Here is a 19,866-nt window from a genome sequence, read left to right on the forward strand (position 1 = left end):
AGGCTCTGCTGGGGGCTAGCCTGAAACCACTCTGCCCTCTGGCTGGGCTAGCCTAGAACCACACTGTGAAGGCTGGAGTGCCTTTGCCTGAGTCACCTAGAGTGTGAAAAGAAAATCAAATTTCTAGATACCAGGGAACAACGAGACATCCTCCGTCCAAGGGTGGAATGAATCGAATTGGCTTAGTGCTGGAGACATGGGTGAGGATCAGCAATAACAAAGGAATGCTAATGATGATTACTAAAATATATTTAAACCACGCATGTCAGTTTACAGAATGAAATCTCGCCTTTGTCTCATCTCATCCTCTTGCAACCCCATGAGCAGGCCAGGCAGAGATTCTTACTCAGTAGACAGCATCAGGGGTCCAGGACGTCTTCAAATGTTAGACATTATTATTTTATGTGGCCATATAATAATATATACATATGTCCGTTTCTTCTGGGAATCACTGTCGTTTTCAACCTGTTCTCAAAGGTCTCTGTGGCTTAAAGAACCACTTCTCCTTGTGGGAGCAGGAGGTGACTCTCATTTGTCTCTGTACCTTGGCATATGGCAGGTGTGAATGAACGAGCAAAGCGCATTTTACAAGGAAGGAAACCAAGGCTCAAAAAAGGGGTTGTGTGACTTGCCCAAGGGCACACGGCTCGTGGTGGGATTGAGCCAGGGCCCTCTTCTGTCTCCACGCCCAGGGCTCACACCACTCCAGGCTGCTGTCTCTGCTAAAGTCCCCTCCATCCTGGCAGCTCTGCAGCCAGGTTGGAGGAAAGGGCTCCCCTTCCTCGTTTGGAAGAACAGAACAAAAGCAATGGCGACAGGATGCCTGGGGGCAGAACCTGATAGCCACGCTGGGGCTGAGGTGCTCAGGGCTCTGTGCCTTCTCTCCCACGCCTAGGGTAGTCGGTTGGCATCATGGCCACTGTGGGGGCTGAGGGACTGCCAGGCCCCTCTTGAGCTGAGAAGTGGGCAGCTGAAGCAAACCAAATTACGCTGCACAAACAGCATCTCCCTTGACCTCCTGGCCTCAGAGCAAAATAACAGTGCCAGATGGTGCCCGTCACAGGCTGACGTCCTTAACAACCCACCCAGCACCACTCACCCTGATGCCAGCTTCTCTGGGGATCTAAAGGGCAGCTGGCTGCCAGAAGAAGGCCAGGCCCCCTTGCCCTGACCGCCGACCACCTGGGAATCCCCATCGGCCCGGCTGCTGCTCACCCCTTCGTCAGACCCGCCTCCCTGACCTCACCCTTCCCAGCTCCTGGTGCCCTGTTTTGTTTCCTCATTGGTGGCCCCCACTTGCCTGGAAGCAAGGCCCCAAGGTGGCCCCACAGACACTTGTTGAAGGGAGGAATGGAAGAGAAAAGGGAAGGGACCTCAGTGTTCTTCCAGAAAGGAGAGGAAATGAGTAACACACGGGCAGGACCTGGCTGGTCAGAGGGTAGAGAAGGGAGGAATCCCAACTCAAGTGGCCCAGACGTCCTCCCCAGCAAGGGAACAAGGTCTAGCCAAGCAATCCTGGGCGATGGCAGGAAACAAGAAGATTGGCTGAGGCCACTCTGCTGATTTCCCTGTGATTCCAGGGGCCTGGGATAAGGCTGGACACTGACACCTCATGAACTGGAAAACTGCAAGCCAACTCATGGCCTGCAAGTCCCAGGCAGCCACCAGGGCAAAGGCTGAGTATGGGGGGGAACTTTGGCTTCTCAGATGGGCTACACTCGGTACAGAGAGCATCACAGTTCCGACCCCAATCCCGTTACACCTCCAGGAGGTCATCGGGAGCGTCAGTGAGCCAAGCCTGAGTCCAATGCTCAGCTCCCCTGCCCCGTAGGAGAGTCAAGGCCTTGAACACGTCCCCTAACCTCCCGGCTTGGAAGAAAGTGATGACAGAACCTGCCCTTCGCAATTACCGTTTGCTGTACACCAGGCTCAATGAACTTGGTGCTCAAGAGACAGGAAATGCCCCTTCGTTGATGTGACTTTTTACTATCGTGACCACGGAGTCTCCGCAGGCAAATGCTGTTACAGAAAACCAGCCTGGCGTAGGGCAAGAGACTAGTTCTGGAGTCACTGACTGTGGTGGCCTCCGGCAGGTAACTCTACCTCTGAGCCTCAGTTTTTCCATCTGTGAACTGGGCAGAACGACCTTCCTTGCTTCCTAGGGTTGTTCTGAGGGTCTGATGAAGCGCGTGTAAAGCCCCGAGACCAGCACCCCACGTCCCGAAACCTGTGGCCGTCCCAGCCTCCGCATCAGCTGGAGCTCAATCTACCTGCAGCTCGGCCGCTGTCACTTTGTGGTAGATGAGCTCCTCGTCCCGGCGCTTCTCCTGGGGGATGGTGATGTTGGCCAGAGCTGTCTCAAAGTCCAGGATCTGCTGCATCTGGGGCCGGACGGCATCCTCGTCCCCTCCGCCCAGCAGCTTCCCCAGCTGGATCATGTAGTTCAGGTATCCTGTCAGTACCTGTGGGACCCAGCACCCTTGATCTGTCAGTAGCTGCCACCCACTGCCACTGGACAAGGGTGGCAGGGTGGGGCAGGGCCGGCTGCAGCCCAGCACAGGGAGCGGGGGTCTGGGTGCTTCGCCCAGAAACCCACTGGAAACCAGCTTTGAGAATGATGTCAGCAGTGCATCCCTTCGCTGGCTCCCCACAGGCCCCCACATGGGTTGCTGTCCTGGCCCACGTTCTCTCCCACGTTTGTCACATGAGAGCCACCAGCAGGGCCATCTTTCGGTTCCTAGAATTCACTTTTTCTGAACTGCCCTCCTCTACTATGCCCTCAGATCTGAACTGGGTCCCCACGTACCTTCTCAGTTCACCTGTCACTTATCACAACTTGTCATTGTGCCTGTAATTGGTGCTTAGTTCAATAACGTCTGCCTCCCCGACCAGACTCTAAGCCCCGAGGGGCAGGGACCGTGCCTCCTATTGGCCACTGTCTCCCCAACATCAAGCACTTAGTAGGCGCTTGCTTGATACAAGTGGGTGGAATGATGAATGGGTAGATGATGAACCTCAGGCAAGGTCTCGCTGGGACTTTACGAGCAGCAGCCCGGGGACCGGAAATGCACGAGCTTTTGGCGTTAGTGGATCTGGATGTGAATCTCAGCCTCACCATTTACAGGCTGTGTGAAGTGTCTCTGAGCCTTATTCCCTCCTCTGAAATAGACGAGGTAAAAAAAGAAAAATACTCATGTGACAGAGGAGGCGAATGAAGTTCAGAGAAGGTCAGTTCCTGCTGGGTAACTGGAGGGCTAGAGGTGACACGTATAAAAGGTCCAGCACCCACGAATGGCGGTGGCCGTTACTGCTGCAGTGGTCTAGAATGGGGACAAATGACAGCCCTCCCCTGCCAGGGACTGCATGTCACCTATCAGTAAGTGACACCTCTGTGTTCCTCTAGCTTCAAAGACCTGCACAGATGAGAACACTGAGGGGACACGGAGAGAGACAAACCACGACGGCAGTGGGCTGGGGTGGGAGCCACTCTCTCTGAAGGGACCTACTCACCTTCTCATTTTCAGTTTTGTTCAGGTAATAGTCCCGTGAGGGTAAACCCAGGCCAGACTGGTCCACCTGGAGAGAAAGGCGGGGGTGAGCGGGAACCTCCCGCTGTACACGCGCACTGCATGGCCGCCACCCGCCCTGGGGACGGCCGGCAGATGACCAGAGAGGACCAGTTTGGGTCTCAGCAGGAGCACCCGCCGGTAGCTGAGACGTGGCATGGGCCCACCTGGGGAGGGGACAGGCCCATGTGGGGCTGCATTTCTGCCCACGCGCGTGGTCAGCACAGGGACTCTGGGCCCTTCAGAAGGGCCACAAGGGCCACCCTCCTCTTTAAACACCTCCTCAGCCCCGCAGAGCCCCTCTACTTCATGAAACACTTCCTAAGATGGTGCACTGGTTAAGAGCCACTCACGAGATGGGTATAACCTTGGTCAAGTTACTAAACCTTTCTGATCCCCAGGTTCTTCATCTGGAAAACAAGGGAAGTGGTACATAATGCTCAGAGCTGGGAAGACGACTCGAGGAGAGATGCTGGTAAAGGCGGGGAGAGCAGGGTGGGTGGAGAGGGTCGGTTCTCACAGCTACTATCAGCCTGATGGCCACACCGTGACAGACCAAGAGTAGGCGTTGTTACAGTTCATTTGATTGATAAGGAAACTGCAGATCAGAGAGGTTGAGGCACTTGACCACGGTCACACAATGAGTAGTGGCAGAGATGGGTGGGAACTTGGCCTTCATGACACCCAGCCTAGGTTCCCTGGATGTGCTGATGCTCAGTCTGGGGCAGGCTCTGGGAGGAAGAGATGGACTCGAAACCATTCTAAACAGAGTCACAAAGGCTAGAGGCTGAACAGGGCAGACCAGGAGGTGGCTGCAGGTGTGCCCAGGGGTTGACATCACTCCTGGAGCCCACATGGACCAATCAGAACCCCAAAGATTCATATGTGCTGCAGTGACCCGCCTTTTCAAAACTTCTTGCTTGCCCGTAAAGATCTCATGGTTGGGAGAACACCAGCAATGACCCAGACTCAGAAACCAGCAGCCTGCCGCCTAGGGCAAGTCTCCCCCAAACCCAGCACTGGCTAGACTCCAGACAGGCCATGTGGTCATGCCCCTTCCTCTTTCCGGGGCTCCAAGCCGGCTCACCTGGATCACGTTGCTGTTGGAGTTCTTGGAGTCTGCACTGACGTAGACGGAGAAGAAGGGTGAGGTGCGGTAGTGGGAGGTGACCACCTGCAGGATGTCCTGGAAATTGTCTTTGTCCCAGGGCCCTGTGATGTTCCAGCCCCCGAGCTGTGGGAGGGAGAAGAAACAGGGAGGTGACGAGGTGACAGGGAGACCTGGGTGTGAATTCTGCTTCTGCGGTGGACTTGCTGTGTGACCTTGGAGCAGTGATCTGACCTCTCTGAGCCTCAAGAGCAAATGAAAGGGATGGTCTGCATGAAGGGTTTCTGACCAGTGAGCCAGAGATCCTGGGTGGAGCAAAGACACATTGAGACAAGTGAGCCACGAATCCATCCAGCGGCTGCTCCCCAGGTGGCTGGGGACGAGGATGCGAAGGAGACTTTTCGAGTACACTGTTCACTTTTTGAATGCCAAATTACATGAATCTAATTAATACTACAGCATAAATTAAATTGTCTGTATGAAAAAAAAGAAGGTTCCATTTTTAAAAAAAAGATTGATGAGCTATGGTCTACTCTAGTTTCTCTCCGAGTTGGGATTTTTAAAAACCTCCTTGGTCTTCCCTGGTTAGGCATATGCTGGCAGGTGGTGAGGCCTGTGCCAGAGGGGAGAGACAGTCCCCGGTGCCCATAGCTACCCGCCCTGCCGCAGTGCCTTCCCTGAGCTGAGCTAGGAGGTGGAGCCTCGAAGAAGCATGGGGCAGCCGGAAAACACCCAAGGCCACTCTTCTGTGTGTGCCAGGCAGCCTGGCCAGCCTTGGGTGGCCCTCCTCAGAGTCTACCCAAGGCCGACTGGAAAGTGCCCGGGGAGAAAGACTAGTTCTGCTCAGGAGGACAGGGAGGGCTCTGCTTCTGGTCCAAGACTTCCTGTTGGTCCTTCTGGAACACACCCCCTCCTCACATACAAACATGGCCTCTGAGAAAAAGGAAGCAGCAACACAGAGAAACATTTTCCCTATAAAAACGGCCCCTGTCCCCATACAGATGCAAAGACACACCTATGTGTGACAGACATCCACAACAGATGCTGACATATATCCGCACACAAATACACACACAAACATTCCCACGCAGAGATGAGCATGAGTACACGTAAACACACACACACACACCCCCACACACTCCGGCACATATGTCAGCAGACAGGCTCCACTGTCCAGCTGGGCGAGGTGGCTGGAAGTGTGAGGAGGGACGAAAGCCAGAGGGACAGGCAGGTGGTACGGGCAGGAGGAGATGTGAGAAACTCACCCTCTCTATCAGCTCCATCAGGGGCTTGGCCTTGAGCTCCTCGATCCTGGTTTCGTTCATACACGCACGGTAGTATACTTGGGCCTTCTTTTCTGCTTCACTCACACTGGCCGTGGAGTTTTCTGGAACAAGAGACAGCAATTTGCAACATGCTCCCAGGTGCACACTGGGTGGCCCTGGGTAGGTCCTCTCAGGGCCTCAGTGTTGTCAGCTGTAAACAGAGCTAGGGCTCTGCCTGTCAGGGCAACAGTAAGGAACTTGGTGGGAGCAGGTATGTGACTGTCCCCAGGCAAAGACTGGCACACCGGAAGTACTCTCTACTTTTAGATGATCGCAGATAAGAGTATACTGCCCCTAGGTTGGCAGCATGGGCCACCTGGCAGGAGACAGTCGGCTTTCTCTTATGGCCAACGCATGGCCCAAACACCCCAGTCTGGTGCATGGGACAGAGGCCTGTCCTGGTTTTCAGATCCCAGATGGCCTTTCTTGTGGTAAAGAGCAGAAGTGAACGGGAGCTTTAAAGGCCTCGGTCATTACGAATTTACTTTCCCCTTCCTGTGGGGGCCGGGTGTGTTCATCAGACTGAGTTGACTCAGGAGGCCGTCTGCCATTTTTCCCTTTCTAAACCTGGCAAGCAGCATCTCAGTTCCTTACATGGGGACGTGCGGGAGAATTGATCCCCTTCTCCCTGTCCTTAGTGCCCTGGTCCAGATACCATCTGCTGAAGGCCATGCTCCCATACGCACACAAGCACTGGGGAAGGTCCCGTCTGTACCCAGTGAAGGTGACCACTTCCTGCTGCTCAGGTCACAAAGAACCTTCTATTTACCAGGACTCCTGTGCCTGAGTCTTTGTCTCCGGATCCTGATGGAGTCCCCGCTCCCCTCAGTTTCCTCTGTCCAGCTTGCTCCCTCCCTGGTGTGCATGATAAAGGGGCCATATACTCAACTTGACAAGCTCAGGGCGGGCCTTAGAAACTCAGAGACCAAAAGTAACCACACAGGATGGCCTCAACATAAAAATTCCTAACTGAATGTGAGGCGTGGCGGGTAGTCATGTCATAGGCCTGTAGCTTCCTTGACAAAGGTCGGTCTTTACCTGCAGTGAGCCTGTCTAGTGTCTTTTTGTATCTCAGATAATATATCTTTGAAATGTCAGAGTCATCTCCTTTTCCAGACCCTCAGGGCACAACCGCTGCACCAGAGCAGAGGCCACAGACCCCTCAGTGCTGTCTTGGTCCCTACATACCCTCTCCATGTGCTATAAATGTTCATTGTTAACAACCCTGTACCCACCAACGTAACAGAAATACGTGTCTCTGTTTTACTTGTAATCCAATCCCAGACATTCTCTCCCCACTTTGCCTTCTCCTGCCCCCTTAATTTACCACCAGTGGATCTCTTTACGTCTCCTCCTGTGATTCTAACGTATAAAGTAAACTCCGGAGTATTTTCTTAATCTGTTGACATTTTGCTCCCCACCAACTGTCTTCAGTTTAGCTCAGATAAGCTTCTCTACAGGTTTGGATGGTTCTTACTCCTAGCTCCTCCCACCGCGTTTCTTCATCCTGTATTCGTCTCTCCTGGAAACTGACTCTTTCCTTTGCTTCCTTCAAAGAGCCCCTCCCACCCAACCCCACCTCCACGAAGACTTTTCTGGCAGAACGTTATCCATTTTTTGCTCAACAGATACTAGATGCTCGCTCTGTGCTAGGCTCTGTGCAAGCTTTGGCAATGCAAAGACAACGACCCTGTCCTCACGGAGCTGCTTTTCCAGGACGAGGACACAGATGGCAACCGAGTAAACACATCGAGAAAAAGCCCATCTGTCCCTTCTGCCTGGGACAGAGTCAACGCCCATTCAGCCTTCGAGGCCTCTCTCAGGGGCCATCTTTCAAGAGGTTCATTCATGAAAGCCTCAAGACTGAGCACCTACTGGGTGCCAGGCACGGAGCTGGGTACCAGGTTTTACAGTCGTGAATAAGACCAGCTCCCTACCCCAAGGAGCTCGAGGGCTAATGGTCAACACAGATGTACAAAGGCCTGACCAGGAGACACCAAAGTGCTTTTATTAATGCAAATGGATATGGAACTCAGAGAAAAGTCTAGCCCTTGGGCAGGGGAGGGTGGGGCCGGGGACCCTCCAAGGCCATTTTATTTGAGCTGCTTGTGAAAGATGAAAAGTTATTCACCAGGAGAAATGCAGAGAAAGGGCACTAGATTTGGGGGGGCAGGGGGAGTTGGAGAGTTTGAGGAAAAGTAAGCATAAAAGGACATGCAGCTTGAAGAAATCCACTTGGCCAGTGGGTGCGAAGGGTACGAGTCACTTCCTGACTCATCAGCTTTCGGGTCTTCAGCCCTAGAGCTCACTATCAGCCCCCGCCCCCAGCCAGTTTATCATCACAAACAGCATCAGGGAGCATCAGGCTCCGTCTTGAAGACAGGGTGACAGCCCTGAAGAGGGGATGGGGTAGTCTGAAGGGAGGCATGGTCACACACAGAAGTCCAGGGGCCTGAGTTGCAAGGGGCTATGGAGGGTCCATACAGGTCTGGAGACCACCGGAAACACCTACATGTCCCCCATGTCCCACTGGAGTATGAGAAAAGCCTCCTGCTGGGGAGGGGAAAACTGGGGAGAGCTGGGGCTTCTTGCTCCTCAGACTCAGGAAGCAGAACATCAGGAAAAACAAAGGGGGGTTCCCCATCCCTTCCCAGGGGTTGTGTTTCTATGACAACACCTCTTGGCAGCTAGGTTCTTGGAAGGGAAAACAGGAGAGAGAAGAGAGAATCGCGACAGCTTGCCAGAGAAAGCGGCGTCTCACTGTCCACATCTGGCTCTGGCCGTGACCCTGAAATGCCAGAGCCAGCATCGGGGGAGGTGCACCCTGTGTGCTCGGCCGATGAGAGGGCCTGGCACCTCCCTCCTCCAGTGCCCCAAGGCCACTGAGATAAGAGACCCAAAGAAAGGCTCCAGGGACAGGCAGGTTGTGCTCATTACAGCAAGTTCCAGGTTCCTGCCCGCCTCCCGCCCCCCAGCACCTGCACACAATCCCCAAATGATCACAAGGAGGGGTGGGAACACATCCAACCTCCCTCTCTCCTCCCTCTCTCCTCCCTCTCTCCTCCCTCTCTCCTCCCTCTCTCCTCCCTCTCTCTCCGACGGGCTGCTTCTGACCAGCGCAAACTCCCCTCCTCTGAGCTCCACACCCTGAGACTTCCTGCGGTTTGGTGGCTGCCAGGCTGGCTGTGGCGGTACCGTGAGCAGCAACACAGACACGAGTCTGCCTGCCTAAGGCCCGCAGCCTGGTGAGCGAGACACACAGCCATATATGATAATCACAAGGCCTCTGATTGCACAGCGGGACAAATGCTATGAGGGGGACGTCCCAGAAGCCTTGAGAGAGGATGGCAGGGGAGGCCTGGGGATCCCTGCCTGAGCTCTCAGGATGCGCTGAACGCGGAGTGAACGTGAGGGCTGTGTCGTCCCTGTCCGCCAGCACCGGGTGGGCAGGCAGTAGCCCTGTGCAACATTTGCTGAAAGAACAGAGCCCAGTGTCTGCTTCTGATAAGGAAAGACATCATATCTGGGGGCCAAGAGGGTGATGAGGCCGGTGCCTGCTGCACACTTGCACAGGGAGGAAATGGGGCAGGTGGGGCAGGAAGGGACAGGAGTAAGGGCCCCACTAGGAGTTAGCATTCGCACACCCTGCATTCCCACGCTGACGCTGACGCGGGCTAGCGCAGGAGCCCAGGAGGAGGTAAAGCCCGTCCACTGCTCCACCTGCCTCCCTCTGGCTCACACAGTCCACCAGGACAACTGCAGCCCACCCTTCCCCTTCCTCTCCTCCCTCCTCACTACCTGGCAGGCGTAAACTGGCCAGGTGGGAGGCCACTGCCACAGTCTGTGTTAGGTGAAGGGGGCCTGGGCCAGGTGGCAGAGAGAAGGGGGGGCGGGAAGAGGTGGGAGTGGGGAGAAAGGGCAGTCAACCATGTGGCCACGCTTCCGTGGTCGGAGCTGCTACTGACTGTGACTCGGGAGGCTGGGACGGGGCAGGGCGGGAGGTGAAGGAGCTGTTCAGTTTTCGATGGTTTAGGCAGGAGATGTCTATTAGGGCTCCACGTGGAAGTCTGGGTGGGGAGTTCACGGAGCTGCTGTTTTGAGCTACTCTGAACTTACATATCACTGGAGTATACAAATTCCTTAAGACTGCCTATGAGGCCCTAGACTATAAATTCACAGGGGCAATATCACCCCCTCCAAGGAGAGAGAACTAGTTCTTAGGGGGTAGAAACAATTTCTTTGTGTACCTATAGTATCTAACGGGTATACAGTATATTTGTAGAATTAAAATTTTAGGAGGGGGCAATAATGAAAAAAGGTTGAGAAACACTGCTCTGGGCGATCTAGGCCCTGCCCCTCCCAGCCGCCACCTCCAGCCTGTCTCCTGCCTCCTGCCCCGGGGCCACATTCTTCCCCTCACACCCTTGTGGTCTGTTCTCTCACTTAATTCGAGTTTCTGCTCAAATACGTCCCCTCTTCATAAAGCCCATCTCTTCTTGGCTTCCTCTTCCCTCTCAGGCCCTGAATCTTACTTAATTTTTTCAAAGTCCTGACTCTTCACGACTATATTATTTATTTACTCACTTATTTGTTTATTGTTTGTCTCCCCTGCTGGAATGTAATTCCACAAGAAAAGACTGTCTTACTCCTTACACAATCCCTAGCACCTAGCGATCTCTAGCACAGTTAGTGTACGATATGTCACTACTGAATGAATGAATGGGTGAATGAATGAATGGGAGTTCTGGGAGCTCCACAGAAAATATATCAATCATTTCAGAATGACGGAAGAGGCTTGGTTTCCAAGTGAAATCAGCCACAGTTTTCTTATTAGGAAAAGCTTGGTTTCCTTTAAAGACACTTCTGCCTGGGTTTAATTCCCAGAAGAAGGTTCTATGGGAACAGGCGAGGAGGAACAGGGTGGTTTCCAGGACTGAGCTGGGGCTATGTTTTGGAGATGGTGGCACTTCCAGGGCCCCAGTGGTATGGAAATAATTTGGCAGCCCAGGGCCAGATAACAGGGCTCCCAACTGCCTGGGCACTTCCTTCCAGGGACGCCAAGTTCTAGAAACTTCCTGTCATTTCCCCAAAGTCACAGAGAGGAAAGACAGCACACCATTTAATCGACTCTCTTTTTCCTCTGGGAGTTTATATTGGACTGATTCCTCCCACATCACCCCCTCACCGCCCCCCCCACTGCCGCCCCTGGTCAGCCAGGGAAACGCCCAGGGAGGCTGGGCGGCTTGCAGGGATGGGGTTACTGGGAATTCTGTGGCCCCCTGTGCTGCCGGGAGATGTCTGGCCAGGAGCATGGGGCACGGGGGAGGCAGGGAAACGCCACATCAGGGTAGGACCAGCGTTTGTTTTAGATAAAACCACAGACTCAACTCAGTCACAGCCCTCAGGAGTCCCATCCTGTGAGGGGAAGTAGGGAGCTGATAAGAGTGCCTTTTTCTACAGGAGAACAAAAAAGAATGATAATACCATCACCTACTGCAGGCCAGGCCCTGTGCTGAGATCTTTTCATCACCACCCTGACATCCCGAAGTACACAGTATCACCCCATTTCACAGAGAAGAAAAACAAGGCCCAGGGAAACAGAGAACTTGCCCAGGGAGGCAGAGCTAACAGGGGACTCACTGGAACTTGAGCCCAGCCATCCTTCGGCCTCCTGGAGAAAATGAACTGCTCCTCTGTGTGTGGGCACAGTTGTGTGTGCATCTTGTCATAACAATTTCCACCAGTGGGTGTTATTAGTATCACACTCAATTTACAGGCAAGAAGTGGGGTAACTTGTCCAAGGTCACACAAGTGAGTGGCTGAGGCCAGGAAAGGAGCCTAAGCTTTCTCTGCTTTCCTATCCTTGCCTGCAGGTTGGCTCAAAAAAAAAAAAACCCCAGAGGAAGACCTAAAGCAGTCCAGTCGCCCCTAAGCAGCTCTGGACACCCACTCTCCTCCTTGGATCAATTCATCCATCTGTCCATTTAACCATCCCCCAAACGGGAAAGAAGACCCGCTGCTGTAGACATAACACTGGAGAGAAAGCATTTCAGGTGTGGATCTTGTCTGCAGAGTTTCCAGTGTACACAGGAAGATGAAGCTACATTTGACAGTAAGTACTAGAAAAATAAATCAAAATAAAAATACAAGAGATATCACAGAAGACATGATTAATTGCCAAGTTACTGACACAGACAAATTCAATGCTCTGGGAATGACTCTGTATGTGTTCTCAGGGAGACTGGTGTCAGGGGCAGAAGGAAGGAAGGCTGCTCATCTCTTCTTTATGGAACCTTGTGTTGCTCGAATTGTTACAATAAGCAGGTGTTAATTTTATTTTGCATGCGTTAATCTTATAATATAAAATACAGTAAACAAGACAGACACACAAAACGTAATTGTAGCTCAAGTCCAGAGAGGCCTTTTGGTAGCCAGGGAAGGCATAATGGAGGAAATGAGTTTGAGGGCGGGGTGGGGGGGTAGGTACTCTAGATGGCAGAATAGTCTGTGCGAACACCTCAAGCTAGAAAGCCTAAGGCAAGGCCCCGCCTAAGAGGTGATCCCTCTCCTGATGAACTGAGGTCATACTCTTATCTCCCCAAGCCTATGAGGACAACTCAAGCTGGCAGCCTGGGTGGGCGTCAAGAGTGTCTCTTAGGTGAGGCATCTGCATCTCATGCAGCTGATGTCACTGCCCTCCAGCCAGCAGGTGCAAGGACAGGCCATGGTGGCACTTGGCCCAATTCAACTCACTTGCTACAGATCTGCCTGGATGTATTCTGAGGTGGCTAGGGTAAATTCACTCTTCACAGAGTGAAGCTTACACACAAGTTGATGGCAACAGTTGTTCTGCCTGGCCAGCTGACACAGTCCTCATGGTACTCTTAAAGTCCCTTTTCCTCCTTCCACCTAAGAAAGCTCACCCCAGGCCAGCTCAGACGGCCCAGGTACCCCCGTTCCTGTTCTAATCCGCATTAGCTTCAGCTCCCTCCTGAGGCCTGCTGTCTGACCCCTTGTCCTGCGGAAGGTGAAACCAGCTTGGCCTTCAGCCTAAGAATGCACTAACTAGCCCACATTCCTGCAGTTTTCTGTCACCCACTTATCTGCCTCCTGCTCCTGCAGGGGTTTCCAGGTATCAAGGCCCACAGGTGAGAGGCCCTTTCCAAACTAGCTCCCAAGACTGAGCCTGGAGGGAGGAGCCCCCAGGACGTACATTCTGGGAAGCTCCCGATCAGTATGACATGAGAGTGACCCTGGTTCCTGTGTTCATCATACCTGGTGGGCCAGGTCTTGTCCAGCCTAGAGAGTTCAGTCAAGCAGCCACAGGGGAAAAGAGGTTGGCGAACCACTTGTGGCCGCTCCATGGCCTCTGCATGCTGAATCTGACTCAGTGGAGAGTCAGCAGAGAAAGAATGCAGGTTGAGGCCCTACTCTCCCATTTCCTAGAAAATACACTGTCTCTGTACTTGTGAGTCTTATCTGTAAAATGGGTACAGACAGCCTACACCGTGGCTGATAAAGCAAGTAAATGGCCCGGCACGGTTGTGGGTACGGCCCGCACCTCCTTCCCTGATAACTGGTACTCATCAGTGCTCCCGTAAGAAATGAAATAAGCAATAATTACTCCTTCAACCACCCCATTAAACCTTAGAGCATCCCTCCCAATGCTCTGAGTTAGTTCCCACTTTGTAGGTGAAGAGCTGGGGTGCTGAGAAGCTGAGCAGCTTCTCTGCAGTCACAGGCTTGTTAGGGAGCAGTCTGGGCTGGAACTCACCTACCATGCCAAGAAAGGCAGCTCTGCTTTGCTGAGCTCTTACTAGGTGCCAGGCTCTGGGCTAAGTTCTCTGACCATCACATGCAGGTCAGTAGTAATCACAGGACCCTTGTGTATTAGGTGGCACCATTATCCCCATTTTATAGATAATGAAACTAAGCTGGAGAGAAGCCGGGTCGCTTGTCCAAGGCCACACGGATGATAAGCTGCATGCCAGGGCTGCCTGACTTCAAAACCCTGCAGTGGGGCCCCTTCTTACCCCCAGAGCCTGGCCCTGGGTCAAGGGAGGAATGCACGGCTCTGGCTGTCCCATGCCCAGCTCAGGGCAGCTCCCCATCCATATCTGGACCCTCAGAGATGGGGTGGATGTAAGGCTAGAGCCCAGGACTGGAGGCTACTCCTCATGGGCCCTGTCCCTTGAGGGTGAAGCAGGTAGTAGATTCAGTCCTGCACAGACCCGGAATCTTCCTGATAAGAACCAGCCCCAGAACCAGCAGGACCCAGACCTGAGAGCAGCACACATGAGGGCCAGTTCTGGGCCTCGCTGGAAAGTTAGTGGGCCTGCCCATCCGCCTTCCTTCCCCTGTCCCCTCTCGGGGCTAACTGCTCCCCAGGGCTGGAGCCCCTCTTGATTCTAGACTGGAGGCCTATCTTTGGCAAAGTTACTTAACTTCTCTGAGCCTCAGTTTCTTCATCTACAAAACGGGAACAACAGTTCCTGAGTCTTGGGTAGTTGTGAGAACAAAGCAGGTGGTGAGTGTAAAGACCCTGGAACAGCGGCCACTGCACAAAACTTAGTCTCTTTCTTTTATCTAGACCCTCAGTGCTCTCTGCTTCCTGCAGGCTTTCTCCAATGAGATGGGAAGGGGCCTGTACCTGTCCCTTATATCTGAAGGCAGTGGTGTGGGACAGGGGATGGGACAGCTGACCAGAAGTCAGACAACCCCCAGCTCTGCTGCTCACTAGCCTGTCTTGAGGACCTTTCTCTCATCTCTCAAATGAGGTGAACAATCCCTTCCCAGCTTCTATCCTATGGCACCAAATAAGATGACATCGACAAAAGAGCTCTGTAAACTGTAAAGTGCCGTGCAAAGGTCAAGGGTGAATAATAACATTGACACCAACATAAACAGCAGCCATCACAATATGCCAGGCCTAGGCACACAAAGCACTTTAAATGAATTTCCCCATTTAATTTTCCTAACCTAGAGGAGGCACAGTTCCCACTGTACTGATGAGAGAAGAAGCCCAGAGAGGTTACGTTATTGACTCATGAAAACACAGTGAGTGGCAGCAGAGCAGGATTTGAACCCAGAGGCACTAGCCCATCTTGTTATCCTACCTGGACTATTCCCCTGCTTTGGTTGATAGCCCTTGCCCAGCTGCCGGCTGTGTCTTTAGGTTCTGGGGAAGGGACAAGTCTGAGGTCTAGTCTGGCCACCACAGACATATTTGCCTTTTAAGCTTCTAGTTCTGAAATGAAAGGCCGTGTCCCCTTTCAAAGGCACTCAGGTAGCATACAGCAGGAAAGGGCTTTGCTGTCCTTGACCTACAGAGAGGCAAACACCTTCACCCACCACCCTGCTCTGGTCCTCAGGGAGACAAGCAGGAGGCTGCTAACAGGGGCTGCCAAGGGGCCCTGCCCAAGAGCTGCTGGGAGCCAAGAAAAAATGGTAGGTGGGTTTCACCCAGCATTAGCCTTGCCCCCTGGGGTCAGAAAGAAAGATCTTTTATCTAAAAGACATAGTTGCCTGTAATTCCTAGCTCTCAAATTAGAATCTTTTCTATCTTATAGGAAAGTTTCTGTCTCTTTGAGAAGATTTGTCCCCTTTTAGGAGTCTTCTTCTATTTTACCTACTTTTGAGTATCTTAAGGGTTTTTTAAAAACTTAATTTAGTAAGTATTTATCGAATCTAAGTTCTCTCATTGATGGATTATTGTCTGGCTTTTCATGAGCTAACCCCTTCGGTATTTAGGGTCCCGGGATGGGGTCAGCAGGAAAAATGGCGAAGATCTCAGCTGCTTAGGGGTGCAAGTCAGGACCACTACATGTGACAGTACGAAGTGGTGTGATTTCACGTGGAATAAGATCCCAACAGGCAGATGTTAACTCAATGAAGATTAGGGATAGAGCTGCAAACATGACAGACGTGGGATTCTAATCTAAGGATAAGACCACCAACACTAAGGTCAACCAGAGGTCCAAAGGCCTCACAAGGGGCAAAAAGAACTTTGGTTAGAGGCTTAGCATGCAAGCCTGATTATCAGGAGGCCAAGGAAGATTGCTTTCTACAATGAGTAACTCCCAACAAACCATTGTTATAACTTTTATCTGCTCACAACCTTAAAATCTGATCTAGTGTGCTCAGCCTTGACTCCTTTTGCTCACATCTTGCAAAACTCATAGTCAAGACGACAGAACTAAGCGGCAACCTGAAGCCAGAAAAGCAAGGACCACAGCTATCAGTTCTTGTGCACCCACTATGTGCACACACACCATGCTACCATTTCAACGTGTGTGCTCTCTAGTTCTCAAAACTCTGCAGTTTGAGTTTTATTAGTTTTGCTTTACGGATGAAGGAAATGAGGATCAGAGAAAAGTAACTTACTCAGGATCACGCAACTGATGAGGCAGGCATTCTAACTCGGTTTCACTTACTCCAAAGCCCACAGTCTCTCTATTCTGCCAAACTCCTCCTTTAACTGGGCCTGGCCTGGCAGGTTTTGCTGACAGCCCTCCTCTGCAGCCCTCTCACTGGCCCCTCTGCTGGGTGCTTACCGAGGAGGTGCTTGATGATGGCTTGATTATGCTCCCAGAGGTTGCTGAAGGTCCCCCAACGTGAGTGACCATCAGGCACAGGGTTGGCTTTGATCCATCCACCACAGGCATAGGTGAAGAAGTCCTGGCAGGGGTCCACCGTGGGGTCCATGGAATTCAAGATGGAGCTGGTCACTGAGACACAGGCCTGGCTTAGGCACACTGAGGGGGTTCCTGACAGGGATTAAGGATAAGAAGACAGTGAAGGGTGGGTAGGGAAGAATGCAGAAGTACAGTGCAGATGGCCTGGGGTCTTGGGGTACCATGTCCCACCCTGGCCCTGACCAGATTTGGAACTAAATGATGGAACCAGATTTGGAACTAGACTCTTCCAGAGAAACGATTTTAGTAGATTGAAAATCTTCTGGCTCATAAATTAAGACTTCTGTTTAGCTCCCTAAAATCCTTTCTATGGCTTAAAAAGTACCGGAACCAAGGTGTTTCTCTTAATTAGTCCTTCCTTCTACAAATATTCATTGACTTTTGATTATTTCTTGATGTTCAGCAAATTTGTTTACTCATCATGCATTCATTTGTTCAAAAAATAATTACTGAATATCTTCCAGGTTCTTTGCTGGGTGCAGTGTGTGTGTGTGTGGGGGTGGGCGGTGAGGGATATGAAAGGCATAGTTCTTTCCCTCAAGAGCTAATAATTTATTTGGGGATATACACATTCTATAGGAAAAGTCAAAAGGCAGCAGTAGGAGAAACATCTGTCGTTCATTCTGCGAGCATAACTCAGTATATGCAATACATGCCCAGTGGGTGACGCAGACAATAAGGTGCCAGGACTTAGGAAGAAGACTTTTAGGAATAGAAGGAACTACAAAAAAATCATTCCCGCTGAACACAGGCAGGAGGGTTCCCTTACTGAATCCTCAAAATCACCGCAGAACAAAACGACCCCAAGGGATCATTTTGCTAATGTGCATTTTTACATGTGAGGAAAGTGGGGCATAGACAAGCTAAGTACCCTGCTCAGTGGCCAATGGGATTTGAACCCCGCTCTGTCTGCTTCAGTGCTGGCGAGGACAGACCCACGCTGCCAGAAGGCAGGGCAGCCCTGCCGGTCAGGTGTCAGCTCAAAGAGGGACAGTAGTTGGTGCGGGTAGACGGTGGGGAGGGCTGCAAATCCTACAAAAGCCCCTAAAACACAATGAGCAGAGAAATCAGCTTCCTTGGAGCTGGTTCTCATAGAGCGCGGGCAGAGGCGTGAGAGTTGTCCACAGGCCAAAGGCAAGAGGAGGGGGCCAGACCCCTGCCTCAAGGTTAGTGAGCGGGGCCTCGCAAGGGAACCAAACTGTGGGCAGCCTCAGCCGTGGCCGAGCCCGAGGTGGCAAGATGACCCTGACTCTGCAGGAGATGGAGGCTGGAGATTCAGGCCGGTGACCAAGAACACAGACCCAGCCAAACCATCTGTTGATACAAGCTGTGCCAGTGACAAGAGGGGCTGTTTACTGAACGTGGCTCTGTGCCAGGCACTTCACACACATTCGTGAGCTCACTGAGGCCTCACTACGGGAGCGATACCCCATTTAAAGATGAGGAAACCGAAGCTCTGAGCGAGTGACGGACCGAGGTCACACAGCCGTTTGGGAGAGCCGGGGCTGAACCCAGCTTGGTTCTGCTGCAGTGACTGTAGAGACGGGGTGTTTCAGCTTCACCTCGCTGCCTCTTTGCTGGTCATACCGGGGGCTGCTGCGGCCCTTCTGGTGAGGTCGGTCCCCCCGCCCCATCCAGGGAGGCATAAGGCAAGACAGGCAGTGTGGGCTCTGAGACTGAGGTTCAAATCCCAGCTTTCTGCTTCTGGCGGTGGGCCTTGCGCAAAAGTGACCTCGTCTCTCTCAGTATCAGTTTCTCCATCTAGAACAGCAGCCCCATCTCACAGCGATGATGAAATGACCTCACGGCTGGGCACAGGGCCTCAGCTCCCTTGAGCCTTAGGGTCCAGCGTTCCCAGGCCAATCTTTGGAGAACAGAAAAGAACACATGGGCTAGCAGGGGCAGTGTTCACCTCACTCAGAAATAAAATGCCAGCCAGGGCTGGGTGGCCTGTAGGCTTATTAACATCTGATGACAAATGCAAAGTCCTGTGGGTTGACAAAGGGCTCAGAGGAGATGCACGACAGCACAAAACTCTGGGGGACTCTGAGGTAATTACCTATTTTTAAATGACTATACGACAATTAAAAATTATCGAGCCATTAGGCATAAAAATAGAGAAAGGAAATGGTAGAGAATATGCACCATTTGAAATATCTCTAGATCAGACCATCTTAAGCAGAGCTGTATGCCCCACTCCCCACTAGGGGAATGTACCAGAATCTTTATGGGGGGTAGAGGTGGGGGAAGAGAATTTCCGTTTGAATAGTTTGAAAAAGCCTATTCACTATTATGATATAACTTCATATTTGGAAAAGGAAAAGAATACCTATTGTTTTCATACAACAAACTACAGGAAATAAAGCTTGACAAAATCTTGGCTGGTGGGAACACCGAGAAGACATAGTGTAAGGGGGTGATTCTCAGGGAGAGAGATATATCAGAGTCTCTCTGGCGGGGAGCGGGGGTGGTGGGGGTGCAGGGAGGAGGAGGAGGAGAGAGAGAGATTTGTAGTTATCATAAGGGGACTTGGGTTTAAAATAAAGTAAGAAACCAGTCCCCAGCAATTAATCTGAGGTCTTCACTAAGCGCCTGCTCTGCTAGGCACAGAGCAAGGTCCCTAGGTGGTGCTTAGATAATAACTGCTTAGATCATTTAACTCTTTAATGGTTTGTAGATCCTTTACCAACTATTCCTGGCCCAGCAGGTACATAATGTATATTTGATTAATTACTTGTTTGCAGGCCCCCCTCATCTAATGTCAAGGTCAACACCCAGGCTCCATCTCCTTGGGAAAACCTTCCCAGACCCTCATCAGTCTCTGGGCCCCTTGGCTGCCTAGGTGTCCGTAGTCCAAAACAGACTAAGCTGTGTCATGGGCATCTCTCCCTGTCTACCTTCTCCACTAAAATGGGACCTTGAGGGGAGGGCCAGCATCTTACTTGCTTTTATATTTCCTTTGCCCAGCATTGTTCTTGGCGCCTAGCGGCTGTCCAATACATATCTGTTGACTGAGCGAATGAAAGAGCTTTGTCCCATACTTGGTTACCACCCGCACAGGCAGAAAATATTTCTTTTCTTTAGGACGTGTATGATCGCTTGAGAAAGCAGAAATAGGGCTCAAATCTAGTTCACAGACACTCGTCTGGACCGTACCTGGCCCTGACACTAAG

General features: G+C 52.0%; 1 protein-coding gene across 2 annotated transcripts in view; it reads right to left on the reverse strand.

Annotated features, from left to right (window-relative positions):
• The window catches only part of ECE1 (endothelin converting enzyme 1), a 52,557-nt gene that overhangs the window by 19,885 nt on the left and 12,806 nt on the right, over window positions 1–19,866 (reverse strand). For both annotated transcript variants that reach the window (XM_039854921.1, XM_039854922.1), the window contains exons 4-8: window positions 16,553–16,765; window positions 5,940–6,061; window positions 4,654–4,800; window positions 3,511–3,576; window positions 2,271–2,462 (exon numbers count right to left, since the gene is read on the reverse strand). In XM_039854921.1, coding sequence (XP_039710855.1) covers window positions 2,271–2,462; window positions 3,511–3,576; window positions 4,654–4,800; window positions 5,940–6,061; window positions 16,553–16,765 — 740 coding nt within the window. The remainder of the gene's footprint in view (window positions 1–2,270; window positions 2,463–3,510; window positions 3,577–4,653; window positions 4,801–5,939; window positions 6,062–16,552; window positions 16,766–19,866) is intronic.

This window comes from Pteropus medius, unplaced genomic scaffold (assembly GCF_902729225.1).
Source record: "Pteropus medius unplaced genomic scaffold, Ma_sr-lr_union100, whole genome shotgun sequence".
NCBI lineage: Eukaryota > Metazoa > Chordata > Mammalia > Chiroptera > Pteropodidae > Pteropus > Pteropus medius.